This window comes from Schistocerca serialis, chromosome 1 (genome assembly GCF_023864345.2).
Source record: "Schistocerca serialis cubense isolate TAMUIC-IGC-003099 chromosome 1, iqSchSeri2.2, whole genome shotgun sequence".
Taxonomy (NCBI): Eukaryota; Metazoa; Arthropoda; class Insecta; order Orthoptera; family Acrididae; genus Schistocerca; species Schistocerca serialis.
Window position 1 is genome coordinate 469,528,803 of NC_064638.1, and position 18,720 is coordinate 469,547,522.

The 18,720-nt window shown below is 43.2% G+C and overlaps 1 protein-coding gene across 1 annotated transcript in view; it reads left to right on the forward strand.

Moving 5' to 3' along the window:
• LOC126483700 (uncharacterized) overlaps window positions 1–18,720 on the forward strand; it is a 195,523-nt gene that overhangs the window by 77,749 nt on the left and 99,054 nt on the right. Inside the window, exons 2-3 of the mRNA XM_050106829.1 lie at window positions 2,810–2,946; window positions 9,913–10,113. Of these exons, the coding sequence (XP_049962786.1) occupies window positions 2,810–2,946; window positions 9,913–10,113 (338 nt within the window). The remainder of the gene's footprint in view (window positions 1–2,809; window positions 2,947–9,912; window positions 10,114–18,720) is intronic.

Genomic DNA, 18,720 nt, shown 5'->3' on the forward strand with positions numbered 1-18,720 from the left:
TTGTAATATGTACAGAAACCAGACGACTGTTAAAAGAGTCAAGGAGCGTCATAGGAAAGTAGTATTTGAGAAAGAAGTCAGACAGGGTTGTAGCCTGTCATCAGTGTTATTCAATCTGTAGTTCAGCGAGATGGAATGAAGTCTTTGAGGTTTTCCGATGGCATTGCAATTTTGTCAGAGACAACAAAGGAGTTAGAAGAGCATTTAACCGGAATTGTCTTGAAAGGAGTACATAAGACGGACATCAACAAAAGCGAAACAAGGAAAATGGAATGCAGTCATATTAAATCAAATAATGGTAGGGGAATTAATAAACGAGGCAAGTGAAGTTCAGATGAATTCCGTTATTTGGTCAGCAAAATAACATGGCCGTCGAAGTAGGGAGAGTGTAAAATGTAGACTGTCATTGGTAAAAAAAGCCATTTCTGAGAAAGAGAAATTTGTGAATATTTGATATTTGTGAACTAATTTAGTACTGAAGAGAAGTGTACAGCGCAAAAGTAACAGAGGAAGACCAATAGATGAATACGGCAAGTAGATTCAGAAGGATGTAGGCTGCAGCTATAAATTAGCATGGACAACTGCATCAAACCAGTCTCCGTAATGAAGATCACAACAGTTATGAGGAAGAGAAAGGAGTGATAAACCCCAAGCCAGAGGTAATTGAATGTCCGAGAAAAATTCTGACAAGCTAAACTTAAGTAAGCCGATAGTGTGCAAATCACGGAAGTAGGTAGGCTATTCCGAGTGAAGTGGGATTAATGTGTCTGCTCAAAAGCTAGGGGATTGAAATACACACAACGAGTATCCCACTGACAATACAGATAAGTCTGCTACTAGGCGGCAATTCCTGCAATATCATGAACAGTACAAGGAAGTGCAATATTCAAAAAAACTTTACAGCTCTTGTCACACAGGGCATGACTCAGAGTCTAACAAAGCAGCTCTTATGAAAACTATTTTGTTTTAAAAGCTGCAAAATAAACGAGTCTTTGTATTCGCATGAGAGTACGTACTTGCAAAAAGAACGTACTACGTTAGATTTTTAGGAAAAAGTGTAGTTTGAGAATTAATGCGGCTAGCAGGCAATTAAGACTAAACACTGATTTTTATACACTACTCTATGAATAAATTTTGTCATGATGAAGTATTGGAGAAGTATTGTGAAACAGTGATACAAGTAAATTTTTCATTGTTGTGCGTGCGGGCAGTTACATGTGTTTCTTTTTGTTTCTCGTATATGACAAGAACATCGTAAAGAAATGTACAGAACTTTTTGTGATATGTACAGATAGATGAATCAGAATTTCTTGCGTGAAAGAGCACCACTCGTCTCCTATTTACTCTGATGGTTAAATTTTGTTGGAAAATAGTTCCCACTTACAGCCATCAAATGATATAGTCCTAAATCCTATAGAGCTGGCCTAGAATCTTTCAGAGTGTAACTATGGTCCACAGTTGTAATACATCAAGCACCTCGCTCTACAAGCTGAAACAAATAACGGCTGATGCTTTTAAAATATACTGTCTCCGGCACAACTACGTGTCGTAATTAACTCCAGGTATCGTGCAGCCCTTGTCTAAGCTGTGGCACCAAAAAGGGGGGGAATGGCATGCCTCTCATCCCAGCTGCCTTTTCCCCTGCAGGCAAACATCCCTTCAAGCACCTTTGTGTTTCCGGTTGCATGCCCTGCAGGTGAGATGGGGGGCAAATCATGCCTTGGCGGCTGTTCACAGACGTCGCCTATATCGAATGGACTACTTTTCCACACCAACAACGAATCCACCAAGAGACTACGGTGACATCTCGTGACCAGGAGAGCCAACGGACAAGTAGCTCTGTATTTGTGACAGCAGCAGCCAATCATATGATTCTATAACCTGTGGCCTGAGGCCAGCACAGACAGTTGCAGTTCTACTTCGAATCGAATTGCAAAGTTTCCAGCAAGTGCCTTGGACTATTGAGAGACGCTAAACTGGAATATGCCATACTAGTGAACAGACTTGTTATTAGGACCACCGCAGCCATACTGCTGCAACACAGGTACGGCATTAATCGCTGGAGAATATTTACTGTGGGAAGTGTTAATTGGTCGTGCACCTTTCGAAAGTGTTGTATACTTGTATACCAGAGTTCATGCCACGGTAATTTATGAGTTATAATAAATAATACTGATAACACATTGACCAATTTATTTGTGCAGTAGATGCAGGAGGCTACATTTGACTAGTCGTTAATCTAGGCCACACATCAGAGCGAAGTGAACCGTGGCACTCTTGGTAAAGAGTGATAACATAACAGCGGAGCGACTCAACGATAGTAGAGACCACGACACAACATAATAAAAAACAACAGGACAAGCTACTTTTGAGTGTGTACCATTAAAAGAGTAGAAAAGCCATATATCGCACCAAAAAAAAAGTGTGCTGCCTACTGGAGGAGAAATACTTTGACAGACGAGGAAGCTGAAAACAAAATTCTCGTTGGATGCTGAAACAGATGATGACGAATCGACGGGAATAGCTGAGGAACGGAAATAGCTGGGGAACATAATTACATCATCAGGGAAGATAGTTTTAAGGATAGTACCAAGCAAGCATCGTGACCAACAAACGTGAGATACAGTATACGTACTGCTTCTCTTCTTGTTCTGAATGGTCACATCATTCTCGGACTTAAAAACAATGGTGCTGCTTCTCTTTGCAGGTCTGCCGGGCAATAAAGCACAATGTCTGGTTATTTCAACATCAACATGACGTACTACGCTGACGGGGGTCGCGTTTACGGTACTATGTTTGTTTTTTGCAGCGTGCAACAGGACGTACTACGGCGACGTGGGCCGCACGTACGAGCTGGAAGTGCGGCGGCCGCGGGAGGACCGCCTGCCGTTCCTCTGCCACCTCAACTTCACGGCCGCCGGAGGAGACTACGGGGACATCGTGCAGGTGAGACGGCCCAGTACTCCTCTAACACACTGAAACAATAAGAACCCTTATCAATATATAAGAATAAATAAATTTATTTTGTTTGCGATTTCTTCACTGATTAACTCAAACAGCTCACGAAAATTTAAGATTACAACTAAGCAGATTCTGCAGGCTTCATTTTAAAAAAATATACATATCACTAAAATCAGTTTTTTTTATTTACGACGCGGCTCGAAGGCTTTTCTCAGATGGTAGTTCGGGTGATTAGCTCAGGTGAACTTCTGCTTGACGGTGTAGCAAATTCTCCGAGACTTGTAGTGAACAAAAAACCTAAAGATTTTTAAGTGATTGTATTTTACTTGCATTTTAAACAGACTGTCGAGGAAATCTGCCTAACAAACAGGTGAAAATGAAAAGTTTTTATTTTTAGTCACAAGGGAAGAACACCAACTCTGGCACCTAACACAGAATGGGAATGTGTCTGCTCTATTACCCATCAACGTTACTTGTCAGTAGAACTTTTTACTTGTGTAGAATCTATGATTCATGATTATCGAATCCAAAGGCAATAAAAGCACAAGTTGTTGAGGAAAAAATACTCTGCAACAGATAGTTATGGCCAGCAGTATATGTGGTATTAATTCCCCAAAATATTACACATTTGTTATAAACAACAAACGTTAACAGAGTCGTATTTCCCAAAATTTAGAGTTGCTGTACCGTCGAACGTTCTTACCCTATTCATCATCACAATCAAAATGTAGAATTTCAGTGAGACGATTGTACCACTGCATAACGGCACAGTTCTTGGCGTGCACGAGGAATATTCGGAAAACAAGTTCCGATGAAGCTTTGCACAGATGTGTTGGGTATTGTCTCTAGTATGCCTGTCGATCGGACCACGTTGCTCTTTTCAGTTCTGAGTGCACAATGATCGCATAAAAATGCCTAGGAAATAGTGTCTTTCGCTAAGTATGAGGGCCTGATCAGAGATTTCGCCTGATGTCAAGCATCCCACATAACACAGCTGTCATGCGTTTTCATCTGCATGACAATAATTCTCGACCGCGCTCTGCAGGGGCAATGAAGATGCTAATTAGCGGTTTCGATGGTAAGTGTTTGTTGGTCCACAATAAAGCACGTAACTGGTTACTCCTGAGTTTCATATCTGCTCACATGAACCGCTGGCTTTGAAGACAACATTTTGGCTCACTCAACGAGTTATAGACTAGCGTGGAGTAAGCGAAAAGCGCAAGCGGCGGCCTTCTATAGAAAGAGTATTGGAAAGCTGGCACAATGCTATGACAAATGTCTAAGTTGAAACGGCGACTATGTGGAGAAGTAACTGGAAGGTGTAGCTAACTGTTGCAAATAAAATATTTTTTTATTTTCACTGTGGTCTCCATTCCGCGACCGACGTCCATCTCAAGGCCATTTTAAACTGGTCTATTTGCTTTAGGAGAATCGTGTATGACGATAAACGTACTACATATGTCCATCACAAGTTCATTTTTGACAGATACGCACATTGTAATGCGAAGACCACTCAAATATGTCTCTCCAAGAGAGTTGCACACTGGTTACATCAAAAACGACACAGTTTCCTCCGGCATATGTACTGCCATGACAACGTCACTGAACGTTTTCAGTCTCTGATGGCCAGGTAGGACGCACTTATACCACAACTCATTTTGACTGTATCTACGAAGTGTCGAGCGCGGATTCGCAATGTTGTCAAAGGAATACGCGTAATGGGTACGACTGAAGCGTAGTTTGGAAGACTGCTCCACGAATAAGAGACACAGCGGTATTACGATCGTCTCTAACTTGTGACACGCTCTTTCACAAGAGATTACATTTCCAATAACATATCAGCGCTACAGATATTTCTAGTTTTGCTTGAAATCGGGACTAGTCATGCCCACAAGGAAAAAAATAACAGAATCTGAAACGCAGCTGGTCGTAGGTTCGCTTCGTTTTCTTCTTTGCTGTTTGTCATTTCGAAGAAGTTCCCATAAGTTCCTGTCTTCTGTATTTTTCCACATAAAATAAGCAAACTGTTTCACAGTATTAAGGAAGTTTTCGCAGAAATACAAATCTCTGTGCCTGCACAAACATACCTTCCTTTTACAACCGACAGCACATGACTCTTTTAACAACTCTTTCCACCAATTGGATAATAGTTAATCAGTTAGCTAGTTAATTACATGTTCCATAAATCATTTGAACATCTGTGATTACTATGATGCGGAACGAATCAGTGAACAAGATATGTATATGTGATTAATTTTAACTTTAATTATCTTATTTTTCATCCTTACTCGTATAACTATGTTTAGGAACTGTTTAATAATGGATTGCCTAGCCCTGTAGGTACGGACATAAGTATTCTTATAGAATTGTGTTATCCATACTTTCTTTCTAAGTAATGAAGGACAGTGTTTACGACAGATTTTTTTTTTATTACGAACTAGTTTTCGACTTACTGCGCCATCTTCAGGAAACAACCGACTAGTGCCTGAGAGCGACACTAGTTCTTGGGTTATCAAACATTATAAGCAAAGATACAATCGACATGCACAGAGTGTTGTGCGTCAAACTTGTTTCTTAGCGTTGAAATTACGCTTTACACAATGGATAATATTAAGCAGAATGAATAGTTATACTACACAATATTGAATGTTAAGTGTTTATAATGCTCAAGTTTGTGGGGTCTTGACATTAGCTGAGGGTCTGTTAACTTTATCACTCTTCATTTATTATCTGCAACAAAGTCCGCCTCCGGTAGCTGAGTGGTCAGCGCGACGGACTGTCAATCCTAAGGGCCCGGGTTCGATTCCCGGCTGGGTCGGAGATTTTCTCCGCTCAGGGACTGGGTGTTGTGTTGTTCTAATCATCATCATTTCATCCCCATCGACGCGCAAGCCGCCGAAGTGGCGTCAGATCGAAAGACTTGATCCAAGCGAGAGGACTACCCGACGGGATGCCCTCGTCACACGCCATTATTATTATTTATCTGCAACAAACATGTTTTTGCACTGTAAATTAAACTTCCGGTAATGGACAACATTATACATAATAATTAAAATACAGAGTTTACAGTATTACAGGATAGAAGGTATGATGCCATAGTTTTTGAGGTCGTGACACTGGTTGAGACCTGTCAAACTGAGCACTAGTAACTTATGTTGCCCAACAAACGTGTTTTGCAAGGTAAACAAAATTTTATGCAATGGGCAGTATTGAACACAGTACATAGTTGAAATACACAGTATTACAGTATTACAAGTTATATTGTTGATGTTAGTGGGTAAGTAGATAAGAAATAGGAAATTCTGTTGTGTTTTGATTTTGTGTGGCAGTATGTGTGTCACTGTGACAGTTCGTGGGTATGTGGCAGGTTGACTGCGTCATGTGAAGCTTGAATACGAGGATGTGTCCTCCGTAACTGATCATTTAGAACCAGGTGGGGCGTTTCCTATGTACAGCCAACAAAGGGAGGAAACTCAGACTGTTAGAAGCATTTGAGGTAAACAAACAGTTAGTTCAAAATCCCCAACTAATTCTAAAAACTATCAGTTTACAGTTGAGCTCATCTCCACTTTTGACCCTAGCATTACCAAGGTAATTTTTGTTGCATGTAATACCATCTGGGGGGGGGGGGCTCAGAGGTCCATACAGAAAGTGGTCATTTGAACTGTCAGAATGCGACTTTATCTACATCTGATACTACTGAGAAAATTTAGAACTGCTTAGACAGTGGTTTTGTATACTAGATAGTAAAACAATTAGTTAAAATAGGAACATAATCAACAAATCATAAAATCCGTTTTTATGATTTCATCCAGTAACTTTCATAATTACGTCCTCTCACAAAAAAACAACTATTAGTTTCTGTCCTCTACATGAAGCAAAAAGAATTTACTGCCTCATTCTGAAATACATTTTTCACACAACACTTCTTCTTTCTGCGTTTTTCAGAGTCATGTTTGCAGCACTGGGAGCAGGTAACAGTTGATTTTCCCAACTTGTTATGCCTGATCTTTTAAGATGCAGCTTCCTGGCAGCATAGGTGGCACAGTCCACATGTTCCTGGCCCTACTGTTGATGATGAGGATTCCACACTGCAGCTAAGCTTTCGTTGTTTGGTGCTTTCCATTGTCATTATTATTGGCTTCTAAAGCCCGAAAAAATTTTGGATCTACTTATCTACACGACGCCTTATTAGTTCAAGATCTGAGTTACAGAGAAAATCTCTCCTCCGACTTCGCAGTTTTTTTTCCAATTTGAAAAGTTGAGAAGGGAAACTGAACGTGTGTTTATTGCTGCTATGTCAATGAGTGTGTGGAAGATGAACAGACCATCTTCTTGTTCTTCTCTTCGTGCTGCAGAGTCGTGCTATCTGGTCTATAGTGTCCACGGCACCTTTTCCAGAATTACAAAAAAAATTATGTTAACTTTTTTTGTCTTCCCTAATCACCCCTTCTGAGTGATAAGCCAAAACCATCAACAGCAGCTGCTTTGGTTTCTCATGGACTAGATGTAATGCGAGAGTAACTGGTGGCCTCTGTATCTGAGGGTCAATATATGGAGAGATGGATGAGCATACACTGCGGCCAGTTGTAGTCTTTAGCTCTTCCGGTAAGTGTCTTCTATTCGACTGCAGAGTGCCAGCAGATGTGAGGAGAAAATCATCCCATAGAGTCTCAGCAAGCTCCACTGAAGTATAGTACTGACCCATGATGACACTGCAGCTTGATTTCTCAATGGGTTTCATTAGTCTCTTTACAATATTCATTGATCCATGTAAATACTGCGCATGTCAAGACTTTTGTTTGTACACACCTATGCTGATCACATATCTAGTTCCAGAATCAAACTGAATTCTAATTAGAATCCCGTATTTTCCAGGTTTTTCTTTTAGAAATACCTTGAATGGGCAGTGACCACGGAACGTAGACAACATTCCATTCAGTGTGGTGTTTGGTCCAGAAATGAAGTACAATGGAAATTAAGAATTCAAGCTATCAAAAATGTTCCTCTCTGGAGCAAACTTGTCAATCTGACTATGAATTTCTCTTGTATTCTTATCGTCAAACCTCAATACTTGAGTCAGGTCGGGTTCGACTCGTTGATCTATAGTAAACTTGTCAGTCCTGAAGCATAGACCATAAATCTTGAACATGTATCTTATTGACATGATCTGAACCCATGATTAACAAGAGCGCTGTGAAACAAAAGAAACTAATCTTCTGAATACCTTGTCGAGAAGCCTCTTCATTTGAGTTTAGTTTTATTAGATTCACGAGATGTAAAAGTGAGCTCTGTAGCCTATTTCGGAGGCTCAGTTTTTCCGTGCTGTCTTAGCCTCGTCCTTTCCCGCACTATATTTTGTACAGACCGCCAATATCCTCTAGATGACTCCATAATATATTTGCGTACATTTTTTGCAATGAATTTATCACAGTTGGTATCAGTACCATCTAGTAGGTTGAGCTGAACCATCTTCATTCTCAGACGGGGAATCAGTTCCAATTTCTTCCATATCAACATCCAATTAACTTTCATCTAAATGTGCTTCGCTCAGGAATTCCTCAAGCTCTTTTTCAATAGAACTATCACATAAACGTTGTCTATTCATGTTACTTGTTGAACAACACCAGAAACAATGAAAATAAAAACTGTCGACTTCATATAAGTATGTTTCAAGACAACAATGCAAAAGTTCGTTGCGTTTTAACTCTTTAAAACCAAAGTCTTAACAACATCAAATCTCTCTTTGGCGTTACTGACGGGAGGGGAGCGGGTTCTGAGGACCATGGAGAATAAAATCAAATAAATGAATTTTGATTAACAAATTATATAATCACACAATTGTAAATTCAATAACGATAAATTAGCTTTGATTTCAAGTTGTTATATCAAAGTACTTACAACATATAAATATTGAGTCGGTGGGCCTAAAAAGCCGTCCCCCCCCCCCCCAACCTCCCATTGTTAATGCTAAGGTTAAGCTTCACATGAAGCAGTCAACCATCCACATACTTACAGACCGTAACAATGACACGTACTGCTGTGTAAAATTAAAACACAATCGAATTTTTTATTACTTATTTGCTTAGCAAAAGTATAACTTGTAATGCTGTAGTATTGTGTGTTTCAACCATTTTGCACATTGCAAAAAAAAATTAATTTGCAATGTAAAACTTGTTTGTTGAACATCATAATTCACTAGTTCTCAGTTAGATAGCTTTAATTCAGTGTGACAATCTCACAAAATTCTGGCATCACAACCATGTAACCTGTAATATTGTAAGATCGTATACTTTAATTTTTATGTATGATATTATCCATTACCTAAATCTAATTTACAATGTCATAAAACATGTTTGTTGGCAACGTAAATGTAAAGTGCTCAGTCTAACAGTCCCCCTGCTAATGTCGAGACCTCACAAACTTGAGCAATATAACCATTAAACCTGTACTATTTTCCACTTTAATTATTCATTCTGCGCAATATTATCCACTGTGTAAAGTGTAATTTCAATGTTAAGGAACAAGTTCGATGAGCAACACGCGATGCACGTGGATTGTATCTTTGCCTACCCAAGAACTAGTGACCTTTTCAGACTTTAGCCAGTTGTTTCTTGAAGATGGTCCAATAAGCGGAAAACTAGTTCACTCACATGTATAAGGAATATGTGTGAACCCAAAACTGCGCAGCGTGGTATTCCTGCAGTTCCTTCCTACTCCCTAAAATTTTCTCTCCATCCAATGTCGTCTGGTTACTTACCATAAGTTTTGCATTCTAGTTGTGTATGATTAAAACCAGTTGTCTGGAAACCCATTAGTTCCATAAAACTTGCTGGTCAGAATTATCCTGAATGTCTTTAGATTCAGATACGAGATTGTATCTTTGAATTCGAGCTGCATATGCAGTTGCTACACAGTAGGCAGGCTAAAACAGAGTTGCGTGGCTTTCAGCTGACGTTCGACACGTTCACGGTGGGCAAGTTCGTGTCGTTCACGAGCGACGGCTGCCCGGACGGCCACATGAGCATCCGGGAGGCGGGCCGGCCCTCGACGGGAGGGCAGTGGTGCGGCAGCGCCTGGGGCTACACCGTCTACTACAGCGAGACGCCCTCCATCAACCTCACCCTGCAGCTGTACAGGCTCTCGGAACAGGTGAGTAGCGTGCAACGGTCGTTGTAAACACAGCTACGCCATCTACTGCAGCTTGAAGCCTCTACAAACCTCGGTGCCGCCCTGTAAGTTGTCAAACGAGATAACAGCACCGTTGAAGCTTTATATTGGAGAGGCCAACTTGGAACGGTTGTTCTACTGGAGCTAAGCCGTGTGCCATTAAAAAAACGTTACTGACTTACACAATGCACGAAATGAATGAACATATGCTACTACATTGTTTACAAGACGTTTTGCTACATAACTGTGCCAGTTTGGATTTCCAGCAAGGCTGGACTCTATCCCATTTCAGTAAAATCACGCATGTGCAACAACTGGAGAGATGTGGATCGGTATGCCAGAATCTGAAGTCCGACATTCAGAACCCCTAGATTTATGGATTACTTTGTGTATTCAAAATCTGCGCTTAGCATTTCATCGTTTTTGGAAGTATTCAGCTACTTACTAGGTGTGTAGCCATGTATGGAAGTGAAACATGGATGATAAATAGTTTTGACAAGAAGAGAATAGAAGCTTTCCAAATGTGGTGCTACAGAAGAATGCTGAAGATTAGATGGGTAGATCACACAACTAATGAGGAGGTATTGAATAGGATTGGGGAGAAGAGGAGTTTGTGGCAGAACTTGACAAGAAGAAGGGATCGGTTGGTAGGACATGTTCTGAGGCATCAATGGATCACCAATTTAGTATTGGAGGGCAGCGTGGAGGGTAAAAATCGTAGAGGGAGATCAAGAGATGAATACACTAAGCAGATTCAGAAGGATGTAGGTTGCAGTAGGTATGGGGAGATGAAGAAGCTTGCACAGGATAGAGTAGCTTGGAGAGCTGCATCAAACCAGTCTCAGGACTGAAGACCACAACAACAACATTAGGAATGGCATGCCGCTAGACGAGTCAACTCGGTGCAGCCCATTCTTAAGTGGAGTAGTCAGGGGTAAATCGTTTTTAATAGTAGCAGGAAATGTTGCATCTGCGTCAGACCAATCCACACTTTTCTTTTTTTTTTTTTTTTTTTTTTTTTTTTTTTTTGTACGCATGGAATGGCCTGACACAGTTCCAACATTTCCTGCTACTGACGAAAATTAATCACCGCAGGGTACGTAAATACGATAATTAACTATTTTTTTGGACGTCATAATTAAAACTCTACCGCCGCGCGGTTCTGGCGCTGCAGTCTGGAACCGCGAGACCGCTACGGTCGCAGGTTCGAATCCTGCCTCGGGCATGGATGTGTGTGACGTCCTTAGGTTAGTTAGGTTTAACTAGTTCTAAGTTCTAGGGGACTAATGACCTCAGCAGTTGAGTCCCATAGTGCTCAGAGCCATTTGAACCATTAAAACTCTACCACTGCCCTCGTACCCCCGTCTAATGCTCGATTGACAAATAAACTTATGCATAAAAGTTTCCTGAATAACCTACCCACAAAGTTTAGCACAAATTTGTACTTAGGTTTCTTAAACGGCAACATATTCGTCGACCATTCCACTGTTTATTATATTTTATCACAGTTGCGACTTCGACTTCTAAGTCATTTTCAAGTTATTGAGCTGATGAAACACATTTAATATCCAGATTAATAAAAAGGATGTGAGCTACACGTTACCAAAGTTGACAATTGCTCTAAGTTCACCAATCTAATCATTTTAAAATGGCTAAAAAGCCGAAACTGGAGTGTGGAAATTGTAATAAGCGCTACAGTTGTTGGCGAACATGCAGTCATTTAAAAAATTCAATGAGACGGCAGTCCCAAAACCAATGCAGTTGTGTATCTTTAGATTATCGGCATTATAAGATTGTCGTAGACTTGTAACTGACGATTTTCTCCCAACTTGTACTCGACATTCGTGGCAGAGAGCAGACAAGAAAGACCTGCTTCAGTAAGTACTGGAACTTTCTTACATCCTTTATCGTTTGCCGAATTCCTAGCTTGTAATGTGGAATAATTCTCGTTGTTAGTCGTAGAGCCCTCCAGTGAAACTAACTAAAAGGTTTGCAAACGTGGCTCACTTTATCATTTTTACCTTGCTGCCTGAAGCATTGCTGTATAGTCTTGTACCGCAAAGAAGCAAGGGAGAGGATGTTGTTATGGGTGGTGGTCAGTATCCTCTTTCTACGAGACAAATGCACATGTGGATTAATACGGTTCCTCATTTACATGACCTAGAATCTTAACTTGAATAGAGTGCATGTGTTGTGGTACAACCTCATCAGCAATAGTCCCCTTGCAGATAATATAGGTAGTCCTGCTACTAATAAGTCGCTACGTACTGTCATAGCCTACAGTGAACTTTACCCGCTCCGTGAGTGGACCGACAGAAGCCAAACTGGATTGTGAGTTCGTGAGGTCCTCTTGTTATTGTCGGCGGACTAAATACTTGTTGTCGAGAGGGCTTTGGTGACGTGATACTTACGTGTGTGTCTTTGGCATCTCTCGTGATAGGCGCCTTGATCCTGCGCTTACTTATCGATCTTCGCGCTTCATCTTTGCCGACTGGTGTGCTGGAGACAGCTTACGTCAGCACATTTGCTACACCGTTCTTTCAACAGTACCCTTTTTGAATCTGAAAGCGTAAAGTAAATACCAGTACATTAATGAGAAATTTATGCAGATGGTAAAGGATCTTCACACTTTCACTAACAATATTTTTTTCACACTGAAAGCCAGTAATCTGTGATTATAGTAATATCGTAGTCAGAAATAACAGAGTGAAACATTTCCCGCCGTTTCGTTTTCCAACGCCGGATATGGTGGAACATACAGCCTTAATCGCAACTACACACATTAACATGTCCACATCCTTTACAGTGCTCAGACGTCAAGATAAGACTGTGGTCGAAGCACCTCTCTTGGTTAGGGTCATGTGGACATAATGGAGATAATGTCCCACCGCTGACAGATTTTGTAGTCCAGTATCCGCTCGTTGCTGGTGTGACCCTTTTCTGTCCACTGGTTCCACAAACTTACCACTGTCGTAGCAATATGCCCGGTATGACCCACAGAAGACACCTGTTTCAGCCGGCCGCTGTGGCCGAGCGGTTCTAGGCGCTTCAGTCCGGAAGCGTGTTGCTGATACGGTCAAAGGTTCGAATCCTGCCTCGGGCATGGATGTGTGTGATGGCCTTAGGTTAGTTAGGTTTAAGTAGTTCTAAGTTCTAGGGGACTGATGACCTCCGATGTTAAGTCCCATAGTGCTGAGAGCCATTTGAACTATTTGAACCTATCGTTATGCCTCATTCAAATTCGCATGGTGATATTAGACTCTTTCAGGTCGATGACGGATACCAGCACTTGCTTCCACTTTTACACTTCATTTGCAGGTTTTGCGCCGAGTGATCGTAGCGTAACGGTAACCTGCCCGGCCACACATGTTGGACATACGTGCATGCTATCTCTCTGAAATATTAATCACACCTACGTGCACGCTATCTCTCTGAAATATTAACCACTTGTCATGGTTCCAGTGCTCCCCAAATTCTACGATTTTGGATTGATTCGGATCACTCCTTCCGGTTGTTGCAATTCTCAGAAACAGTAGTGTATTTATTCAGTTTATTTAATAACACTTCAAATTGTAGCAAATAATGTTGCTTATTAACTGCTATCGAATTTGGAGCATGAAGTCTTCATCGTTAGGCACACAGGCTGACAATCGATACACTCTGCAATGGCAGAATATGTTTAATACGAGGGTAATCCCAAAAGTAAGGTCTCCTATTTTTTTATAAGTACATAGACCTGTTTATTTCTACAATCGTTTACATCAGTTTACAGCTTGAACTTTTAGCAATTGTTTGACGTCATCACCATTTCTGTCGATGCATTTTTGTAGACGCTGTGGCAGTTTTTGTATGCCCATGTCATACCAGCTCGTCGCCACGCTGTTCAGAAAGTTATGAACCTCTTCTTTCCCCTTATCGTCGGAGCTGAATCGCTGGGACTACAATTAACGCTGACAGGTACTGTGAGGCTCTGAAGAAACTCATACGGGTAATTCAGAACGGGAGAAGAGGAATGTCGAACAAAGGCGTACACATTCTCCATGACAACGCTCGCCCACACATCGCTCGGCAAACCGTTGCTCTCCTGCAACGGTTTCAGTGGAACGTAATCACCCACCCACCCTACAGTCCTGACTTGGCGCCCAAAACTAAACGCGAAATATATATATTTATAAAAGCAACTAAAAATTTGGTTGAAGTCTTTCAAAGAGACAGTCACCAATCCTTCCAAACTATGTAAGTGAAGACCATATGTGGCTTCAGTTCAAAGAAATAGTATCAACAGCACTCGAGAGATTCATACCAAATAAATTAATATCAGACGAAACTGATCCCCAATGGTACACAAAACACGACAGAAAGCTGCTGCAGGACCACCGAAAAAGGCACGTATAATTTAGACGAGCGCAAAATCTCCAAGATTAGCGAAGTTTTGCTGTGGCTCGAAATTTGGAGCGGACTTCAATGAGAGATGAATTTAATAGTTTCCACAACGAAACTCTCTCTAGAAATGTGGCGAAAAATCCATAGAGATTCTGGTCCTATGTTAAGAAAACCAGCGGAAAGTCTCCGTAAGTACCCTTACTGCGGGTCGGGCGGCGAGTGAGGAGGAGGAGGAGGAGGAGGAGGAGGAGGGGGGAGACAAGGGACCCAGCCCTTCGGAGCAGGTAAAATCGTGGCAAATGTCCGCACACCGTGACGGTCGCACACTATATCTGCGGTCACCAACTGAGCCTGATTATAAAGCGCTTAGCGCTTTTATTTCCATAGAGGCTGATATACACTCCTGGAAATGGAAAAAAGAACACATTGACACCGGTGTGTCAGACCCACCATACTTGCTCCGGACACTGCGAGAGGGCTGTACAAGCAATGATCACACGCACGCCACAGCGGACACACCAGGAACCGCGGTTTTGGCCGTCGAATGGCGCTAGCTGCGCAGCATTTGTGCACCGCCGCCGTCAGTGTCAGCCAGTTTGCCGTGGCATACGGAGCTCCATCGAGGTCTTTAACACTGGTAGCATGCCGCGACAGCGTGGACGTGAACCGTATGTGCAGTTGACGGACTTTGAGCGAGGGCGTATAGTGGGCATGCGGGAGGCCGGGTGGACGTACCGCCGAATTGCTCAACACGTGGGGCGTGAGGTCTCCACAGTACATCGATGTTGTCGCCAGTGGTCGGCGGAAGGTGCACGTGCCCGTCGACCTGGGACCGGACCGCAGCGACGCACGGATGCACGCCAAGACCGTAGGATCCTACGCAGTGCCGTAGGGGACCGCACCGCCACTTCCCAGCAAATTAGGGACACTGTTGCTCCTGGGGTATCGGCGAGGACCATTCGCAACCGTCTCCATGAAGCTGGGCTACGGTCCCGCACACCGTTAGGCCGTCTTCCACTCACGCCCCAACATCGTGCAGCCCGCCTCCAGTGGTGTCGCGACAGGCGTGAATGGAGGGACGAATGGAGACGTGTCGTCTTCAGCGATGAGAGTCGCTTCTGCCTTGGTGCCAATGATGGTCGTATGCGTGTTTGCCGCCGTGCAGGTGAGCGCCACAATCAGGACTGCATACGACCGAGGCACACAAGGCCAACACCCGGCATCATGGTGTGGGGAGCGATCTCCTACACTGGCCGTACACCACTGGTGATCGTCGAGGGGACACTGAATAGTGCACGGTACATCCAAACCGTCATCGAACCCATCGTTCTACCATTCCTAGACCGGCAAGGGAACTTGCTGTTCCAAAAGGACAATGCACGTCTGCATGTATCCCGTGCCACCCAACGTGCTCTAGAAGGTGTAAGTCAACTACCCTGGCCAGCAAGATCTCCGGATCTGTCCCCCATTGAGCATGTTTGGGACTGGATGAAGCGTCGTCTCACGCGGTCTGCACGTCCAGCACGAACGCTGGTCCAACTGAGGCGCCAGGTGGAAATGGCATGGCAAGCCGTTCCACAGGACTACATCCAGCATCTCTACGATCGTCTCCATGGGAGAATAGCAGCCTGAATTGCTGCGAAAGGTGGATATACACTGTACTAGTGCCGACATTGTGCATGCTCTGTTGCCTGTGTCTATGTGCCTGTGGTTCCGTCAGTGTGATCATGTGATGTATCTGACCCCAGGAATGTGTCAATAAAGTTTCCCCTTCCTGGGACAATGAATTCACGGTGTTCTTATTTCAATTTCCAGGAGTGTAGAATATTAAGTGCGGCAGTGGAAAGTGGATACCTCACTGAAAAGAGTAAATAGTCCATAATACTGCGATGAAGAACGCTACCGATTGTTGGAAAAACCGAAACAAAAATTAATTTGGCAGATGTGATGGGATCTATGTCATTTGTAACATTTCACGAACGGGAATGCTGTGTTACCGCGGTTGCAGCACAGCACGAGAGAGACAAGCGGCGGAAGCTCCAAGACAGCGATCCACTCAGCGGGCGGATGATAAATAGACACCGTGTTTCTTATCTGTCATCGATCTGTCTGCGAGAAAGCCGTGTAGTGTACGCGGTGCAGAGGAGTGGTGTATTTCATCCGCCGGACAAGAAAATAAAAGAATTAATAAACGTCGGAGAGTCCCGTTTGCCGACACAAAGGAGTTACGGCTCGCCGTCACGAGAGCGAGCGCCCGCCGACCTGGCGGATGGAAACATCGCGGCCGACATTTACAACTGCTCGCTGCTCGCCGCGCTGCCCGAGTCGGGCACGAAACGTTCCGTCCTCTGCTATCTCCGTCTGGTAAGAGTCGCGCAGTCGCGCAGTGCGAGACGCACGGCGTAATTGCATTAGCATGAAACAGAGCCGCGGCGCTGCTGCATGCTGCGGCAGCCGCAGCTCCGCGCGTGACACTTACTGGGCGTGTCGCTTGCGGAGTAAAATGTGCTCCCGCCAACTTTCTCGCTCGCGGACAGCAGTGTTAGCCGGGGGAACTTCGTGGTTACGTCCTTGTGGCTTCTTGGGCCAGTTAGCAGGCCCACCGAGGTGGAAACGATCCAAACTGGAGTACAGTTATCCAGTCTCCTTGTGCTTCCCCAGTGGCAAAGTCACCATGTGAAGGCAGGTGACTCTAGCAGAAGTGCAGCAGGGCTACAGACGTAACGACTATACTTGGTAGTGCATCACTTTTTTTCTCCGCCAGCAACAATGGTACGAGTGCGAAACTTCCATTACGCATTACTTAAAGTTTACGGAGTGCGCGCGTAAATTTTCCGTTTCCTCCGACAGATAGCGTAGGTACAGCAACGTTTCAAAACGGAGTGCGCGCATAGCAAGTTCTTAAGCCTGCATGTGAATACAAAGTACTAACAATATAAACTTCCAAGCTGCACACTCCGTTTTCCACGAGAAAAAAGCTTCTTTTCGTAGCGAAGGTTAATTCAAAATGTTCGAATGTGTGTGAATTCCTAAGGGACCAAACGCCTGAGGTCGTCGGTCCCTAGACTTCCACACTACTTAAACTAACTTACACTGACTTATACAATAAGAATAACGCACACACCCATACCCGAGGAGGACTCGGACCTCAGGCAGGAGGGGCCGCACAAACCATGACAAGGCGGAAGGTTAATTAAAACCTTGCTCGTCAGCGAGCTGTGTGCTAGAAAACAAGTCTCTTATACCGTCGCTACTTCGATTATCCGTTTTGATCTCCATAAGTGTTCTATGGCTTTTTTATTGTTGACGTTCTTGTCTTTGATATTTTTCTCGTCAGGGATCGTTTGTCCTAGAACCAGAACCCGTGTCTGTTCGTCGGCGAAACTTGGTTGGTTCATCATCGCTTGTGTCCGTCACACCCATTGACACGTAGCAACTGCCTTCGACGTTGAAAATCACAATAGGTGTGCGTGCGTGAATTTGGACTGGATTCATCATTCTCCACGTCATTTTCTTGCTACAGGTGTATCTGGTATGGACGACAACAGTATGTGAGCTAGCAGCCCTGGCGCGATAGGGGGGAGGGAGGGGGGGCTTGAGGGGCCATGTAAAAAATATTAATTACTTTCACCTTATTCTCGCTGTAACTGGAAAAATGGTTTTCTTTAACTACAGCTTACAGCTGGTAGGTTCTGCAAGCGTCTCACTGGATCTGCACTCAAGGATAGTCCTGTTGCTGCGCCCTCGCTACTACTGGCTCTAATTACTCTGCAATATGATTAATAAATAAGGGCGGCATGGAAAATACGTGGTTAGCCACAAATAAAAAGGTCGAAACTATAATGAACCAGCATCTAAATAGAAATTATGGCACACGGTGCATTTAAAATACACTACCAGCTTATTTACAACTAATGTGCGTGCAAGTTTACGCGTACTGTGCTGTTTACTTACATGTACATTCTTTATCTTCTGCAAGGAAACAGTGTGGACTAGCCTGCTTACTAGGAAATCATTATGCAGGTTTTGTTTACCTTACTTACTCATAACGTAGCTCTGTTGTATTTTCATTGTACAATTACAGAATATGCTATGAATCAACGACAGGCCCATTCATTACTCAGTGTTTTCCGAGACATGCGTTGCAATGCTCTAAGAGCGTACAAAAACTTAACAGGATATATATGATATATATATCAAGGTGTT